The sequence below is a fragment of the Eucyclogobius newberryi genome, unplaced genomic scaffold (assembly GCF_026437365.1).
Source record: "Eucyclogobius newberryi isolate DKJ021-1_F unplaced genomic scaffold, fEucNew1.0.hap1 SCAF_19, whole genome shotgun sequence".
NCBI lineage: Eukaryota > Metazoa > Chordata > Actinopteri > Gobiiformes > Gobiidae > Eucyclogobius > Eucyclogobius newberryi.
In genome coordinates, this window is record NW_027315823.1 from 20,429,384 (window position 1) to 20,444,933 (window position 15,550).

General features: G+C 40.0%; 1 protein-coding gene across 2 annotated transcripts in view; it reads left to right on the plus strand.

Annotated features, from left to right (window-relative positions):
- The window catches only part of grm7 (glutamate metabotropic receptor 7), a 226,229-nt gene that overhangs the window by 124,833 nt on the left and 85,846 nt on the right, over positions 1-15,550 (plus strand). For both annotated transcript variants that reach the window (XM_072452079.1, XM_072452078.1), the window contains exons 5-6: positions 439-576; positions 13,011-13,211. In XM_072452079.1, coding sequence (XP_072308180.1) covers positions 439-576; positions 13,011-13,211 — 339 coding nt within the window. The remainder of the gene's footprint in view (positions 1-438; positions 577-13,010; positions 13,212-15,550) is intronic.

Sequence of the window (15,550 nt, forward strand, 5' to 3'; positions counted from 1 at the left end):
TGTTTCAATGCACACTGTAATTCTACATGTTTCCTCTGAGTAACTAAAGGAACATTTGCTTAATGTGGGGCTACTTAACTTACCTTAGTATTTTTAGTCATTTCTGTTACTTGAATAAGATAGAATACTTAATTCTTCAATACACAATCATTTTAAAAAGCATAATCTCACAAAGACCCATCAGAAAAAATGAAAATAGTATATACATAAACTGTAATACTGTAATAATAACATAATAATTGTATTAAATGCCTATTCCTAAATAGTTTACGTAGCTCACATAATGTTTGGATGTGCCATGTTTCTATTTCTTTCCTATGTAACTGTCAACTTTTTTAGTCTAAGAATTATGTGTAACTGACCCTGCTATTGTAACAACTTCGGGACAGTTAATATGTGGATTTGCTGGGTTAAATTAATTTATGACTTGCTTTTTAGGTTTTGATGCCTACTTCACCTCCCGGACGTTGGAAAATAACAGGAGGAATGTATGGTTCGCAGAATACTGGGAGGAAAACTTCAACTGCAAACTGATGAGCTCCTCTAAGAAGGATGACAGCAGCAGGAAATGTACAGGTAGGTGGAACCATCTGACAATAACTTAACTTATCTTACTCTCCAATCTCATGTGCAAACTGGAAATCACTAGAGGTGGTTCAACGCAGCCACACGGTTCACTGGTCAAGGTCCATATTTATTCAATATTTAACTATTGCTCATCAGTGTTTCAAATAAAATACAGACACGCTTACGTATCCATTAATTATAGAAATGAACATGAAGCACTTAGAACTGAGTTACAGTGGGAAAACTATCCTCATCTCTGAATACTACAGGTTTTGTGTAGTTCAGAAGATAAATCGATGAGGCACGAATATTATATATCTAACTGCTATATCATGATGTGTGTAAAGAATAGATTTTTAAGTTCTTTTGTTTGTGTATTTTTTAACATATCCACCAATATTTGGGTCAAACCATACTATTGAATATAATAATTAGATGACAGTAACTTCCTAAAAAGTCACTGGCATTTCTCTCTTTTGCATACTTTACATTCTTTTACATGGCTCGGTCTGTTGCTGTTTGGAATGTGCTGCTGTTTTGCAATGGTAACACACACTTAAAAGGTTTTCGTCCACAATCAATAATGCATTGCAATTAGTGGCTTGACATTATGCCGTGAACAGACCTTGAACACTAATGAACCTCTTCAATTGCCGTATTGATTGGGAGCCCTTATTACACAAAGGTATTATATTGTCCTTCCAGTTGTGTCCTGTCCTGCTTGATTGCATTAACTTTGTGTAGAACTCTATTCCACCTGTGGTTCTAGTTATCCCTATAATTACTGGCCCATGATATGATGGATGTGTAAATATATGGATTTGCGTCACACTGATACTGTTGTCAAATGCCACAGCCTAATTCATAGCCACCGCTCCGCAACTCGAGTTCTCGTCTCATCTACGACTTCCCTCTTTGCACATCTTAATTCTCACCACGCAGGCAAAGGGATCATCTGTGCCCCCTAGAACCAAACCCTCAATTACATAATGAACATTCCTTCTGTGCTGCTTCAGGATGATTGACTCCCTGGGTTTTCTCCGAGCAGCAAGCAAAGACTGGCGACAATATGCTGACAAAACATTTATACCATGGCTAAACATATTGCTTCTGTAATTACAGTGAATACAAACTGATGTTTCAAACCTGTTTCAAACGGTTCAAATGATTTGCATTCTATAAGCGTTTTCAGCCCAAACAAATGCCCCACAGAATACACAGCTTGTGATTTAATGATTGTGTGTATATATAAGTGAACTTTGCATGTTCTCTCTTTGTCTAAAACAAGGGTGTCAAACTCATTTGGGTCGCGGGCCAAATTTCGACGCTCAGGCTGGGTCGCAGGCCGAACATAAAGTAAAACATAAAACTATTTAAAAATATAAGAAATAAATAGCTTTATATAGCCTACGCTGTTTTGAAGCAATTACTGGATCGATTAAAAAAAAATACAAAACGTTTTTTCTCATAACTGTATTTAGAGAAACAAGTGTAATTTCACCAATACTGTGCTTCAGTTTATGTGCATTACAACTTCAGAGTTGATCCACAGTTCTACACAGAGATAAACATTTGACTTTATCACAAAATAAACTTCTCAAGATCTTTTAAAAGTACTAACTAACATTTCCACGTCTGTGTAGTTATCTGTACACCTGAACTGACACACCACTAAACTTCTGCTCAAAAGTGCACTTCTACCTCGGCAGCTCACACAGCAGTGCAGCAGAGCCCCGTGGGGGAGGGGCTCACTAGATGTAGTTTATAACTTCTCAGAAATATAGCTTTTAATGGTGTGGCCAATGTCCCATACTCTTTCTTCTGCTCCTGGACATGGCTTTAACTTACATTTTCTCTTCACTGTATCTAATGTTTTTACATAAATCCTTCAACTGAAATATTTCTCATTAAACAGTTTTTACGATGTACCGTACTAGTGAATAAATGCTATCAGTAACAGCAAGATATGGCATACTAAATTTAATGTTAACGAGGCCTGGGTGAAATACTCTCTTAACTGTGTTTGTGGCCGTCTGATGGGAAACACTGATCTTCCATTTGAAATCTTCCTCACAGTTTTACAAGCGTGTGAATACAACACCAACATCAAAGCTATTGATTGATTATGTATGTCATGATGCTGATCTTGCAGCAAACATGGCTGTGAACATAATCTGTGAAAGGACAGTCTATCACAGGATATTGCAGTAATAAAGCTGCCATGTGTTGCAACATAAGATATAGACCCTCATCCACCAGGGATCATACAATTATAAGTAAGATGAAACATGACGAAAGATAATGTTTAAAAAAATATGATAATTGATGTGATGTCCCATGTTCAGGTGGAAGAATGGATATAGGTAAGGCAAGGCAAGGCAAGTTTATTTGTAGAGCACATTTCATACACAAGGCAATTCAAAGTGCTTCACACAGCAGGAAAAATGCATTCAAATCACAAAGAAATTACAGAAACAGAAATACAATAAAATTAACAAAATTAAAAGTTATCAATCCAACTGATTGTCTAAACTAATAAAATCACAAACAAAAGAGAAGAGTGCAAAGCAAGTGCAAAAATCCTTTCAGTCATATGCGCAGCTAAACAAAACAGTTTTTAGCTTAGATTTGAACATTGTCAGAGTAGAAGCCTGTCTCACATCTTCAGGAAGAATGTTCCAGATTTTAGCTGCATAAAACTGAAACGCAGATTCCCCATGTTTAGTCCTGACTCTGGGCACCAGCAGGAGGCCGGTCCATGTTTAGTCCTGACTCTGGGCACCAGCAGAGGCCGGTCCATGTTTAGTCCTGACTCTGGCACCAGCAGGAGGCCGGTCCCTGAGGTCCTCAGAGTCCGAGATGGTTCATATGGCAGTAACATATCCAAGATGTACTTTGGTGCTAGGCCATGGAGAGACTTGTACATATAGATAGATAGATACTGTAGATAGATAGATATAGATAGATAGAACATCACTGACAGCTGTTTTTTACACTGCTGTTTTTTCTGCTTTGCATTCACCATGCTCTTATGTGCGGCAGGACTGTGTTTACCTCCTCTGCGCCCTTGTGCACTTACATACTTCACTTTTCAGGGATTGCGTATAGTGTGAGTGTTGGGACAGGGCCTTACACGGTGGCTGCTGTATCCATAGCAATCATAGTTCCTCATGGCACATACGGTGACTGCAGACTAAAGAAACATCTGGTAACTTTTCATGTATTTTTCTTGAAGTAAACAGCTTCAGTTTGCAACCCTCTCCAGGCTTTGATAGACTACTTAAATAGGCATGAGGCAGGTTGTAAAGTGCAGCATTTTACTTATGGGAGAAGAGATTGGGTTTCGGCTAAGAGGACATTTTGGCTCCAAATATGGCCAGGACCACCAAAAATACAGTTGAGTCAGTCTTGGAAGATTTCAGAAAATATTTTGTAACTTATTTTGAGTATTTTTGTGATGTCCGTCTTGAATTTACACCTGTAGCCATTTGCCATTTGAAATAGTTTTCAAGGGCCAAACAATATTTTTCAAGGCCACCATTTGAGCAAACCGTGTGCGTCAAATGTTCTCTGCTCAAGGCATACCCACACACTTTCTGGTTATTATCTGGTGATTGAATTATTATCTTGCCGTCCAATCTTCATAGCCCTTCAAACATAAAAATTAAACATGTTTTTTTTGCAACACGTATTATAGTTCCACTGTCACCTGAATGATGATTTCAGTTTTCAATAAGAAGGCTGGGATCATTTAGTACAGTAGCAGGGGGCAGCGATAAGCACACACTGCACATTGGGACACTATTATATTCTTCAGCATAGCCTCCTGTGTGATATGAGCAGATCATGGAGAAGAGAGCACTTAGAAGATCCTGTTTATGAGATAGCTTTAAACCAGAGTCTCTTTGCTCCAGGCGTAGAAATACAGAGCGTGCAGAGTATTCCGGTGGCCTCTTGAGGTTTACTAAAAAGAGATAGGACTACTGCGATTAATGTCTGTTCAGCTGCGACCGCGAGGAGATACCAAGCTCATAATTGGTGCTGTCAGAACTGAGAGAGGGCTAAGAGCTGAATAGAGAGCAGCCCACCTCTATCCGCTGTCTAAAACAGCAGCTAACAATGTCAAAGTACACACAGGTCAAGAACAGTCACCATTTAAGCACATGATTAATACATTTGCCGTTTGTTCAGTAGATACCTAACATCTGCTTTAGAGGTTGTACTCTCTAAACAATTATTATGAAAATGCCATACAATGAAAACTGAAATGGAGAAGCATATTCAAAAATGATCACAGGAATTGAGCAATGGATAACTGCCCCAGCATGCCTTGTCCTTAGACCCTCTGTCTCTGTGAGGAAAAATTTCAAAGCCCTTTGAGGAAAAAGTAGAAACCTGGGGTCACAGTGAAGGAGAGATCTTACTCCTACGGACGGACAAACTGCAGAAGATAAGAGAGTTTATTGAGGCAGATGTGGATCCATTCTTCCAGCATCCTGGTCGTGAGATGGGACATCTAAGGTGCAGTCATCACTGGAGTAGCATCAGCACTGTCTTAAAAAGTACCACTCCGTTACAGGGGTGGAAGAGGGAGAAAAACATGTGAACAGCAATGAACAGACTATAGGTGATATATTTAGTCTTCTTTTTTAAATTAAATTTTGCAAATGTCAAAAGAGAATGATCAAGAAAATGGATGATGAGCATTCAATACACCCGATGCGATACACATTCTTCTACATTCATAACCTGCAGACAGTTTGTCAGTTAACCACAATACAAGGCTGAGCAAAATAATATGTCTACTAGCCGACTGAAAAAAATGATCAGCATTTTGTCAAAATGACACCAAATTCTTTTATTTTTCTAAAATTTCTCAGACTCACCGAACGTTCTTTTCGAAAGTGCCATGTAGAATAGTTTAATGGCGCTGGTCAACATATTTTTGATCCCAAGGGACAAATAGCGCATTGTGCGACGCATTTGCACCTACATTTTCGGTCCTCCATATGCCTCTGTATTGAACAGACCGTGCAGGGGGAAACCTATATTGCCTTTTACTTGATAGTTTGCCTCTGTCAGCGCCACTGGCCTCGTCACCGCTCATGTCGTTCTGCATCATGGTGTGGCTTCATGTTAAATTTGACCTGCGACATTCTGGAACATAAACACACCCAGCAGCGTAATCACAACAAACATGGCGGCGCCCATGTTCCCCGCATGTTCCCCCCGCTAGCCTTCACTACCAAAATAAAGGATAACTGCGTTCAAAAGGTCGATTGAAATATCTTAAAATCGGGAGATGACGTTTTCCGTCATTGACGGTTGAAGCCTGACCCCTGGCGGTCACTCCGAGTCAAAAATGGCAACAATTTGGATATTTTTTTTTTGCCTTCAAAGTAAAAAAAAATAAGAATTTACCTACCGACCGACCCACTTGAAAAAAATTGTCAGGTTACAGCAAACATACAATTTATTTGGGGCAGCGCAATCTAATATTATTTCTGCAGTGTTGGTACTTCACTTAAATGCCTTCTCTCGAGTGATTGAGGCAGCAGGCAGGGATCTTAACAGACACACCTCAATGTGTGCTGGTCTTATGATATGATCTTGTGTTTATCAATGAACAGGATATGGGTTTTATGTTAGCAGGAACTCTTTCGAGCTCGCCTGCTGGTCCTCACTGATGAGATAATTTGAGGGCCATAATGCTTCACTTATCAGCCCCATTGCCTTTTTCATTGACTTTTGTTTGTTGCTTGCTGTAGGACAACGGATCACAACACAACCATCTGCGCTCAGTTTTGCTCAGATTGTAGAAGGGATGGTTTCTTTAACCTCAGATTGGGGCCAAAAAGTTAAGTTAACATGGTAAGACAATACATTGCATGTGTCCTCATAATCCAGTCAAATGAAATGCATACTAGTGAAAAGGAGGTGAAAAATGCATTATTAACAGAACTTATTAGGCAAAAGCTAGTGAATAGGTTTCTAACAATTTCAATGACAGAAAACATTCAAATACAGGTTTCCAGACTTGCCGTATAAAACCTCCAACAGTGACATAGAAAATATATTGATAATATCTACATCAAGCACAAATAAAACATGTATTAAGTTATTGTAATAATACATTAAATTAGTAATCTATGTAAAAATGTACAACCGAACATCATGGACAAATGTATATTATGTGCTTGTTTGTGCACTTGTATGTTGGTAGGGTATGCAAATACCGTATTTTGCGCACAAAAAGGCGTACCGGATTATTAAGCGCACCATCAGCTATTTGTGTACCATGTGTACTGGTCCATACATAAAGCGCACCGGACGATAAAGCACACAAGATAAACAAAACGGACGGATAAGTCCGAGTCAGTTGAGCGTTATTAAACGCGTTCAACTCCTTCAGATCAACATTGTTCAACATCAAAACACACACTGCTATCGCTAACAAACACGTTAGCATATCCAAATCAATTGTCAGTCAAGATCACTTGTAAACACGCAAAATACAAACACAGAACACAGTCTGATATCGCTAAAAGATGCATGTCCACAACAACTCCCAGCCTCGTTCAGCTGCAACACGTAAAATACAACAGAATACACTCACTTTTTCAGTTCATTCCTCGTCCTCAAATCCTTCAAATGCAGCTGAAGTACATCCCGCATAGCTATGACCAGACGTCCCTATTTACCTGGGACAGTCCCAATTTTTTACGTCCCGTGTCCCGGTGCATTTGTCCTGGATTTGCACAGATTTCGCCCCGTGTGTCTCGGTTCAATGTCTGCTAGGGCGCAAATGGTAAAAGCAGCCAAAGCGCTGATAGTGTTCCGTGCTAAAATCTCTTTGGTCAGTGTGATCCTGCATCTCGGATCCACAAGGCAGTTCAGTGATGATTCTGGCCTCTGACCACAGTTGACTGATCATTTAGCCCGTAAGCGCATTTCTTGCGATTTTATAACAGATCCATGGTCTCTTGGCAGGAGCCATCTTGGGCCAAGTTTCTTGGGGTCCTTTATTTACCGGTAGGTGTCTGCGTTGTGCCTGACTGTAAATGTTGTTTACATTTTGAAAAAAGTGCCGCGTGCGCCGCATGTAGCGGTAGACTACTGTTCCCAGAATGCTTTGCATACATGTTGTTGGGACTTCCGGTTCCGGAGTACTGTAAATCCAGACGTGCATCGGCGTCTCGTGTCTCAAATCTTCTTCATACACAGTGGACCACACAAAATATCTTCGCGGTCAGTAAGCACAACCAGAAATAAACCATATATTAAGCGCACTGGACTATTAAGCGCACGGACGGCTTTTGAGGATGTTAAGGACTTTTACGTGCGCCTTATAGTGCGGAAATTACGGTAGGTAATTATTGTAAACCATATGTGTCCCACACTATGCTATAAGATCAACCACTGTTCCCTTCAGAAGGGAACAGTGGTTGAGAATGTCCTAGTGTTTGATTCATGGGCCAATCGACGTCTTCCAGTGCAGGGTTTGCATGTTCTCCTTATGTCTTTGTAGGAACAAGAAATAATAGTTAAACATGTTTTATATAGTGCCTTTAAAAGATGCTTTGCTCTCCAATAAGGAAAAACTAAAGACTGAAGTTATAGAAAATTAAAACTGAGAATAAAGCAAGCAAAGGCAGTCAGTAGGGATTAGAGGGAGTGGTAAAAGTGAGTTTTGAGTAGACTTTTGAAGGTGTTTAGAGAGTCTGAGTTTCTGATGTAGAGGGTGAGGGAGTTGTAGACGGGTGTAACAGTGATGGTTAAGTCTCAGTCTCCTGCCTGAAACCACAAATATTCTCACAATGGACTCTGAAACACCAGTTTCACCCATCACTGAAGCAAACGCATCTCAGATCATTAATACACTCAGATCGTCCAAGTGCAAATGCAGTGGAAATCTTGTAGCAAAAAAAAAGAATTTCCCTCCATCCTAAGAAGTTTGGCATCAGAGCCAACTACTGAACCTGAAACAGCAACCTGCTATTTCCTAGAACACATCAGAGCGCTACTAGACCCGGATGGGGTGGTTGGTGCTGTGTATCTGGACCTAAAAAAGGCTTTTGACACTGTAAATCACAGGATCTTGCTGTCTAAATTGTATACATTTAACTTTTTACTTAAATGCTTAAATCTAATCCTGGTTAGAACACTCCTGTCTCAAATAAACGCAGCAATAACAGTTACCATGGTTTTCACCAAATCTAACACTCCCCACACTGAACTAGACTTCTTTTTTCAGGAGAGCGACTTCAGATTCTTCCAGAATACAAATATCTTGGCATTACAATAGATTCAAAACTGCCACACACATGCAAATCACACATCAGTAGAATCTGTAACAAAATAAAATGTGATAGCTGCAGTTTCATAAACATCCGTTACTAAAATGTCCACGCAATCCTCTAAAATGTTCATGCACTTACATGTCAGTCCCTATACCCTCCCACAATGTATACCTCCACAGCCGAATACATGCAGCTCACTCACAAAGCAGTATGTAGTCTAAAGCAGCACGTGTCACAGTGTGTACACAAGCTTTAGAAAAAGGTTATATTGTATGCAGCTCACTCGCTTGTTGGACACATCAGAACCTTTCTGCGGGAGCAGATAGAAAACAGATATACAGAATAAAAATGTACTTTACACAAAATATCAGAAAGAAAAAAAGAGATCAGGATCAGAAAAGGTTTATTGTCATTGACAAATATCAGAATTCACAAATCAACTTTGGTGATAGGGTGCAACATAAAACAATGAACAATGATAAAACAACCTATATAAAGGAAAAAAGAAAGACAATTTAAATCTACTATAGTATAAAAGAATCAAAACCTACAATAGAAGGAGCTGAGTTGCTGAGCCAGTTTCCGGTCATCCGCAGCAAGGGGGGCTCTGGGTTTGTAGTTGGTGAAAAGCCGGAGCCCACTCCACACAGAGGCGGGGTTGTTGTTGTTCTAGGTGGTTGTTGTTCTAGATCATGTCTAGAGCAATCATGTATCGATAGACGTTACTTTTATTTGTAGAGTATTATAGTTGTGTGTATGTTGTCATATTATCCAACTTTAATCCATCCAAAGAATAATATCTATAACATAATATATGGTCTGTTATTTTTGGGAGACTGGGTTGAATCCTTAATTCTATTCATGGGATTATGTTTACACATTTTTGGTGTTGGTTAATGATCTCCCAGGTGAGGCTGAACTCTGAACCACAGTTCCTATTTTTGTACGTGCCCCTATTGTCCCTGCATGTGTTTATGTAAACAACAGATGAAGGTGCATTGCAATGAACTTCTAAAAGTTGGGTAATGTCACTTGGCATTTGTAGTCTTCTTGAACGCAAAAGCTTGTCATCTAATAAACCCTTCCAGTGTTTGTAAACAGAACACATGCTTTCCAAAGGAAAGCATGTTACTATTTTATATATTTGTCTGTCTGCCCAGTCGCTGAAACTGATTCAATTATCGTCCCCCATAAGCTAATAAATTCTTGTTGTTTTTGCCACATTTCCAGTGGCATTTGCAATTGCCTTGAAGTACTGTGGGTTTTTTTCGTGAATATTTAGGTAATACTGTGTCTGTGCTCACTAATCGTAGATAGCTGACACATAACATTAGTACTCTATTACCTCTATTTCTTTTTGTAATATGTATTTATATTCCATTAAAAGAACAGGGGTTGGACTTGAAAGTGCAATACTGGTGATTTGCAGCTTTGAGAGAAGAAGCATAGTATGAAGTTAATGTAGTAGATCCAAAATCCCACTGGTCTCATCGCTCTTTTCCACATGCACAAGCCGTAATAATGAAGTCATATATATTGGTCCTGACACTGCTCGCTTCCCGCACAGAAGTTGGACACAAGTTGGCTGTGTTCTCTGCACGCTCCTACCACATTCCTTGGTCTTCTCCTGTTCTCTGTCTGTGCAATGCAAACTATGCTTACTAATTAATCATGAAAGGCCTGTTGGGTTTAGGCAAGCAGCCGGTGCATAGGCATCACCATGGAGACATGAGAGGAGTTGGCACATTCCATGGCTTCACAGGTTCAAGTGCCGACAGGCAGCAGCGAGGTGCATCCACAGGCATTAACTTCTGCTGTGTCCAGGCTGAAGTTAATTTGGTGTCTAACTATTGTGTTTGAGTCATAATGTACAGTATGACAGCCCAATTGTAGTGCGCAATTTATTATACAAGACATTTTAGGTATTTTAAATTGCTATCACAAAACTACTACTACCACTACTACTACTACTACTTTATTTAAAAAAAAAACATTTTTTTAAAGAAGGGCAGTAGGGCTGCAACGATTACTCGAGTAAATAGAGTAATTTGATTACAAAAAAGCTTTGATTATTATTTTATAACCCTCGATGATTCATTTAATTTACATAGTGCGAGGAGCACATGGAATAATCTGTGGCGCTTTTGTTTCACATGTTTTTTTCCGCTCGGACTTGCAGCAACTATAGCACAACAGAGGAGAGAGCGGTGTGTTTTAAACTCACAAGTGTGACTGGGAAGTGTTTGGTTGTGTGAAAGAGCACGGTGTCCCGAGCTGCCACTCTAACCACCGCAACTAACTCCACCCCAGCCCCAGCGTCCTCGGCCCGCCACTGCAGACCCCCAGCCCCACACTCATGGTCCCCCGCGCTCCCCCACACAACATCTCTGCTTCTCAGTCACACGTTCAAAACACACCGCTCTCTCCTCTGTTGTGCTTTGAAACAGCCAATATATCCATGGAAACAGCATGGAGGACCGCGACCATGTTATAATAATCTGTCAGACAGTCCACGACAAAAATCTGAACGGAAAAATGCAAAATACAGCCACCACTTTACAGAATGTTGAAAAAAAATAACCGATTACCCGATTAATCAAAGAATGAATCAATAGATTGCACATTTACTAAAATAATCAATAGCTGCAGCCCTAGAGGGCAGCGACCCGGTTGTGGAGCATAACCTGGTACTGCAAGAGATTTTAAAGGGGCCTCACCTGTTAAAAAAAAAAAACCTCCCTGCAGCGGTATACAATGGGCTTAGGAATATGCTTACTTCAAGAAATGTGATGCATTCTTCCTTTGTCAAAGTGATTTAGAGACCTATGTTGGCGTTTTCTTAGACTTGTTTTATCCATTGCTTCTGTTGCCCACTTTCCTGTTTCTTCCATTTTTGGTTTCCAGTCAAGTATGACTCTTGTCCTCCCATGATGTTCCCTCTTCCAGCACCTCTTCTTCTGTTCCCCATTGCCTGAGACAGTCACTGAGCACATCATTGGTTGGGGCCTGGTCCTTGATGTACTTGTGTATCTTGGCTGTTTCAGTCCTCTGCCCTCTTCCTAACGGCTAGTGTACAGTCTTAGGGTGCTAGATTTGGGATGGAACCCTCCATGCATGGTGAGGAGTTTTTGTGTCTTAACATCTGTGGTCTGTATATCTTCCTTACAGACCTTACATCAAGCATACAGCTTGATGTCATCCATGTAGAGGTGACTGATTGTGGCCCCATTCCTGAGTCGGTATCCATAGCCAGTCTTATTGCTTTTTGGCTGAGGGGAATTCCCTCTGACCCGGCGCCCCAACTCCATTTGTGTTGTACCAGCATTTGTGTTGTACCTTGTCAATCTCAAGCTGTGATAGCAGTTGCAGTTTGTGGATGTTGGAACACTGAGCTAATAGTTGTTTTTCTGTTTGATTTGATTGTGGGTTTTGAAGTAACCATTCATCCCATTCATCTTTGCATGTAGCCCCTTTGACTACGGTCAAACACCTCCAACATCTGTGCAGAGAATGGACTGGAAAACCCAAGGTCAAAGTTGGAACCACCTCCAAAGGTGGCAGAGAATGACCGAGCCAAGATCCTGTGGGACCTTCAGATACAGACTTACAGAATGGTAATGGCAAACCAACAAGACATTGTGGTGATGGACATACAGCAGAGGAAAGCCATTGTGGTTGACGAGGCGATACCAAAGGATGGCAACATCAGGAAAAAGAAACTGGAGAAATACCAAGTGCTCAGAAAAAAGCTGTAGAAGACGTGGAAGGTGAAGGCAAAAGTGGTGTCCGTGGACATCAGAGCACTCGGGGCAGTGACCCCACAAACTGGAGGCTACAACAGATCCCTGGAAAAACATCTCAGTCTTGGAAAGTGCAGTGCAACACATCCAATGTATTGTGTTGTGTGCATGTATATTCATTCCTTTTCTACCGCTTGTTCCAGTTAGGGAACTCTGTTACGCTTTTATTTAGCCTATATATATATATATATATATATATATATATATATATATATATATATATTAAATTTGCATTGAGAACTGTGGGAAAAGTAACGGTATGACTTAATTCATTGCCCTGTGTTTGCTGATGGTCATGTCTGTTGAAGTGAAGCCATTATCTTGGGCTCTGTGTGTTTCTCAGGTCAGGAGCGCATCGGGATTGACTCCAAGTATGAACAGGAGGGGAAGGTGCAGTTTGTGATCGATGCCGTCTATGCCATGGCTCACGCCCTTCACAACATGCAGAGAGACCTGTGTCCAGACAACTCCGGATACTGCCCCGATATGGAGCTGGCAGGGGGCAAGAAACTGCTCAAGTATATCCGCAGTGTCAGCTTTAATGGTGAGTAGACTACAACAAACACTGTTAGCTCTGAACATGTGTCATTCATCTTCATAATCATGTGCATGTGTCATATTCATATAAAATACTTTGACATAATCTTGGTGCCATATTCTCTGTCCATAGTGTATGTCTATGTCTGTTGGCCACTGTCCAGGGTGTACCCCGCCTAAGGCCCAAAGTCACTGGGATAGGTGACCCCTAATATTAATGAATGAGTATAAGTGTTTATAGAGTGTTATAAGAAGTTATAAATTATCTGTTTTTTATTATTTAATTCTGTACCTACTTTGTGTTGCAACACTGGAATTTCTGGGAACACTGGGACAAATAAAGGCTTATCTTATCTAGACGAGTGGCTTCCTCCCATATCTGGACAAAGATAGGCATTGTTACGGATTTTTATTGTTCTTAGCTGGTGACAATGAGTTAAAATATGTCTATAACCAAAAATATGAAGCAAGTTTTGTTTGTCAATTTTAAACATGAATTCATTACCATGAAGACGAATAAATGGATTCCACTATTTCTAATATTGTGGAGTCTTGTGGAGTCTCTAATATTTTACAGTAAGTAGATGCAAATACTTGGTCTGGCATTTTTGTAATATTTATATTAATATGCATGAGGGAAGATGTGCTGACACTGACAGATGGTTTTATCATGTAATTACGAAAACCTGCAATGAGCTCATTTCAGATGAAAAATGTCACTTGAACTTGTGACAGGAAATTTTAGTCTTAATTAATTACACACAAAACATGATCAAGCAACGCCGGGGATCATTTTCAGGGTGTCTGTGGCCTCTGCTCTCAGTCTCTGATTTCTGGGTCCGCTTATTTTGATTAAGATTATTTAAGTCTAAGTCTTTTGGATTTCACAGCCAGTAAGCAAAGAATAATTTGTCTTAACATGAGTGAAGCCAAACACTAACCCAGGTATGAGAGAACATACCAGAGAGAACCTTCCAGTGGTTTTCAAAATGGCTGCAGGTCACACAGGAGATGGGAGACGTGCTTCAGAGAAAAATAGGGAAGGTTTATAGTTATACAGACAATTTAAATTTCAAATAATACATTTCAAAAGTTTCAAACTGGGTCAGTTTTGTAAAATACAATTAAGCCACTAAAACTGAGGGAAAATACTTTTTTGACAAATTGTTCTCCATCCCTTTATATAGTACCAATGAAGATTCCTCTTCATATGGGTCTGTGTTGCTAGTGGTAGCATTTAGCTCAACTATCGATCCAGCGCAGTTGTCCGGGGGATGGAATGACTGATTGCGCTGCTGACACAAAAGAGACAAAAGACAAACGGCCATCGGCACACAGCACTCCAGACACTGTTGTCGGGCATGTCTCCATTCTGACCAGCAACTCATCATCCTGAGAGCATGCCTCTGGTTTGCTCCAAAATACAGACCTGGGGCAGTATAGACCCCTCCCCACATTAAGGACTAAGATACCGTAAGTTACACACAATATGATGAAGAGATGAGCAATGCATGCAATTTGTGTATTTACTGATGTAGAACACATTTGCTTTGCCCGGGGCATGAACAAATAGTTAGTTCAGATATTATGCTACTTGCACATGCTAAATGCTTAGTAATCAGCCATGTACTGAATTCAAAAACATAATGCATATACTGCAGCCCTCTACACAATGATCATTAGATTGTGCATTATATTGATGCATCATTTGGTGTAAATACATATATGTTTGGTCCTATTTTTTGTAATTTAGTAATCTTCCAAATAGTTGAGCAAGCACTGGTATGTGGGCATGCATTCATTTCAAAGTACTCACAAATATATTTACAAATCCCAGATGCAGAAATATCATCTGAAAAAAGGTTTGTATCACAGACTAATTTTAGAAGAAAGTTAGAAGTGCTTGAAGATTTGCCCAAACTTGGGAGTTTCTTAAAGAAGATTTTACCCCGCATGGCTTAATGGACTACTTTATCATCTTAACTACTAATTGAAATGTCTAGTCTCTCAAAGACAAAAGGCGAACCAAGTAAATACCCCATTATTGCCTATTATGTTAGATGTCAAACAAAGCAACACCTGTTTTCTCTGTTCCTTCACCATCTCAGAATCAGAATCAGAACAAGGTTTGTTGCCATTGTCAGTGAACAAAATTCACAAACAAGGAACTTGTTTCAGCGTTAACGTTTTTGTAACGTAATTGTGTGATGGAATAATTAGTCAGAAGCAGAGGATAGTGCTCAAGCTCCCATACTTCCCCCAGCATAGTTGCTCCTGGGGCAGCGTAGCTGGTAAACTGTAGGTTTATATTTCTGTTCCTAACTGATATTGTCCAGTGTGACTATC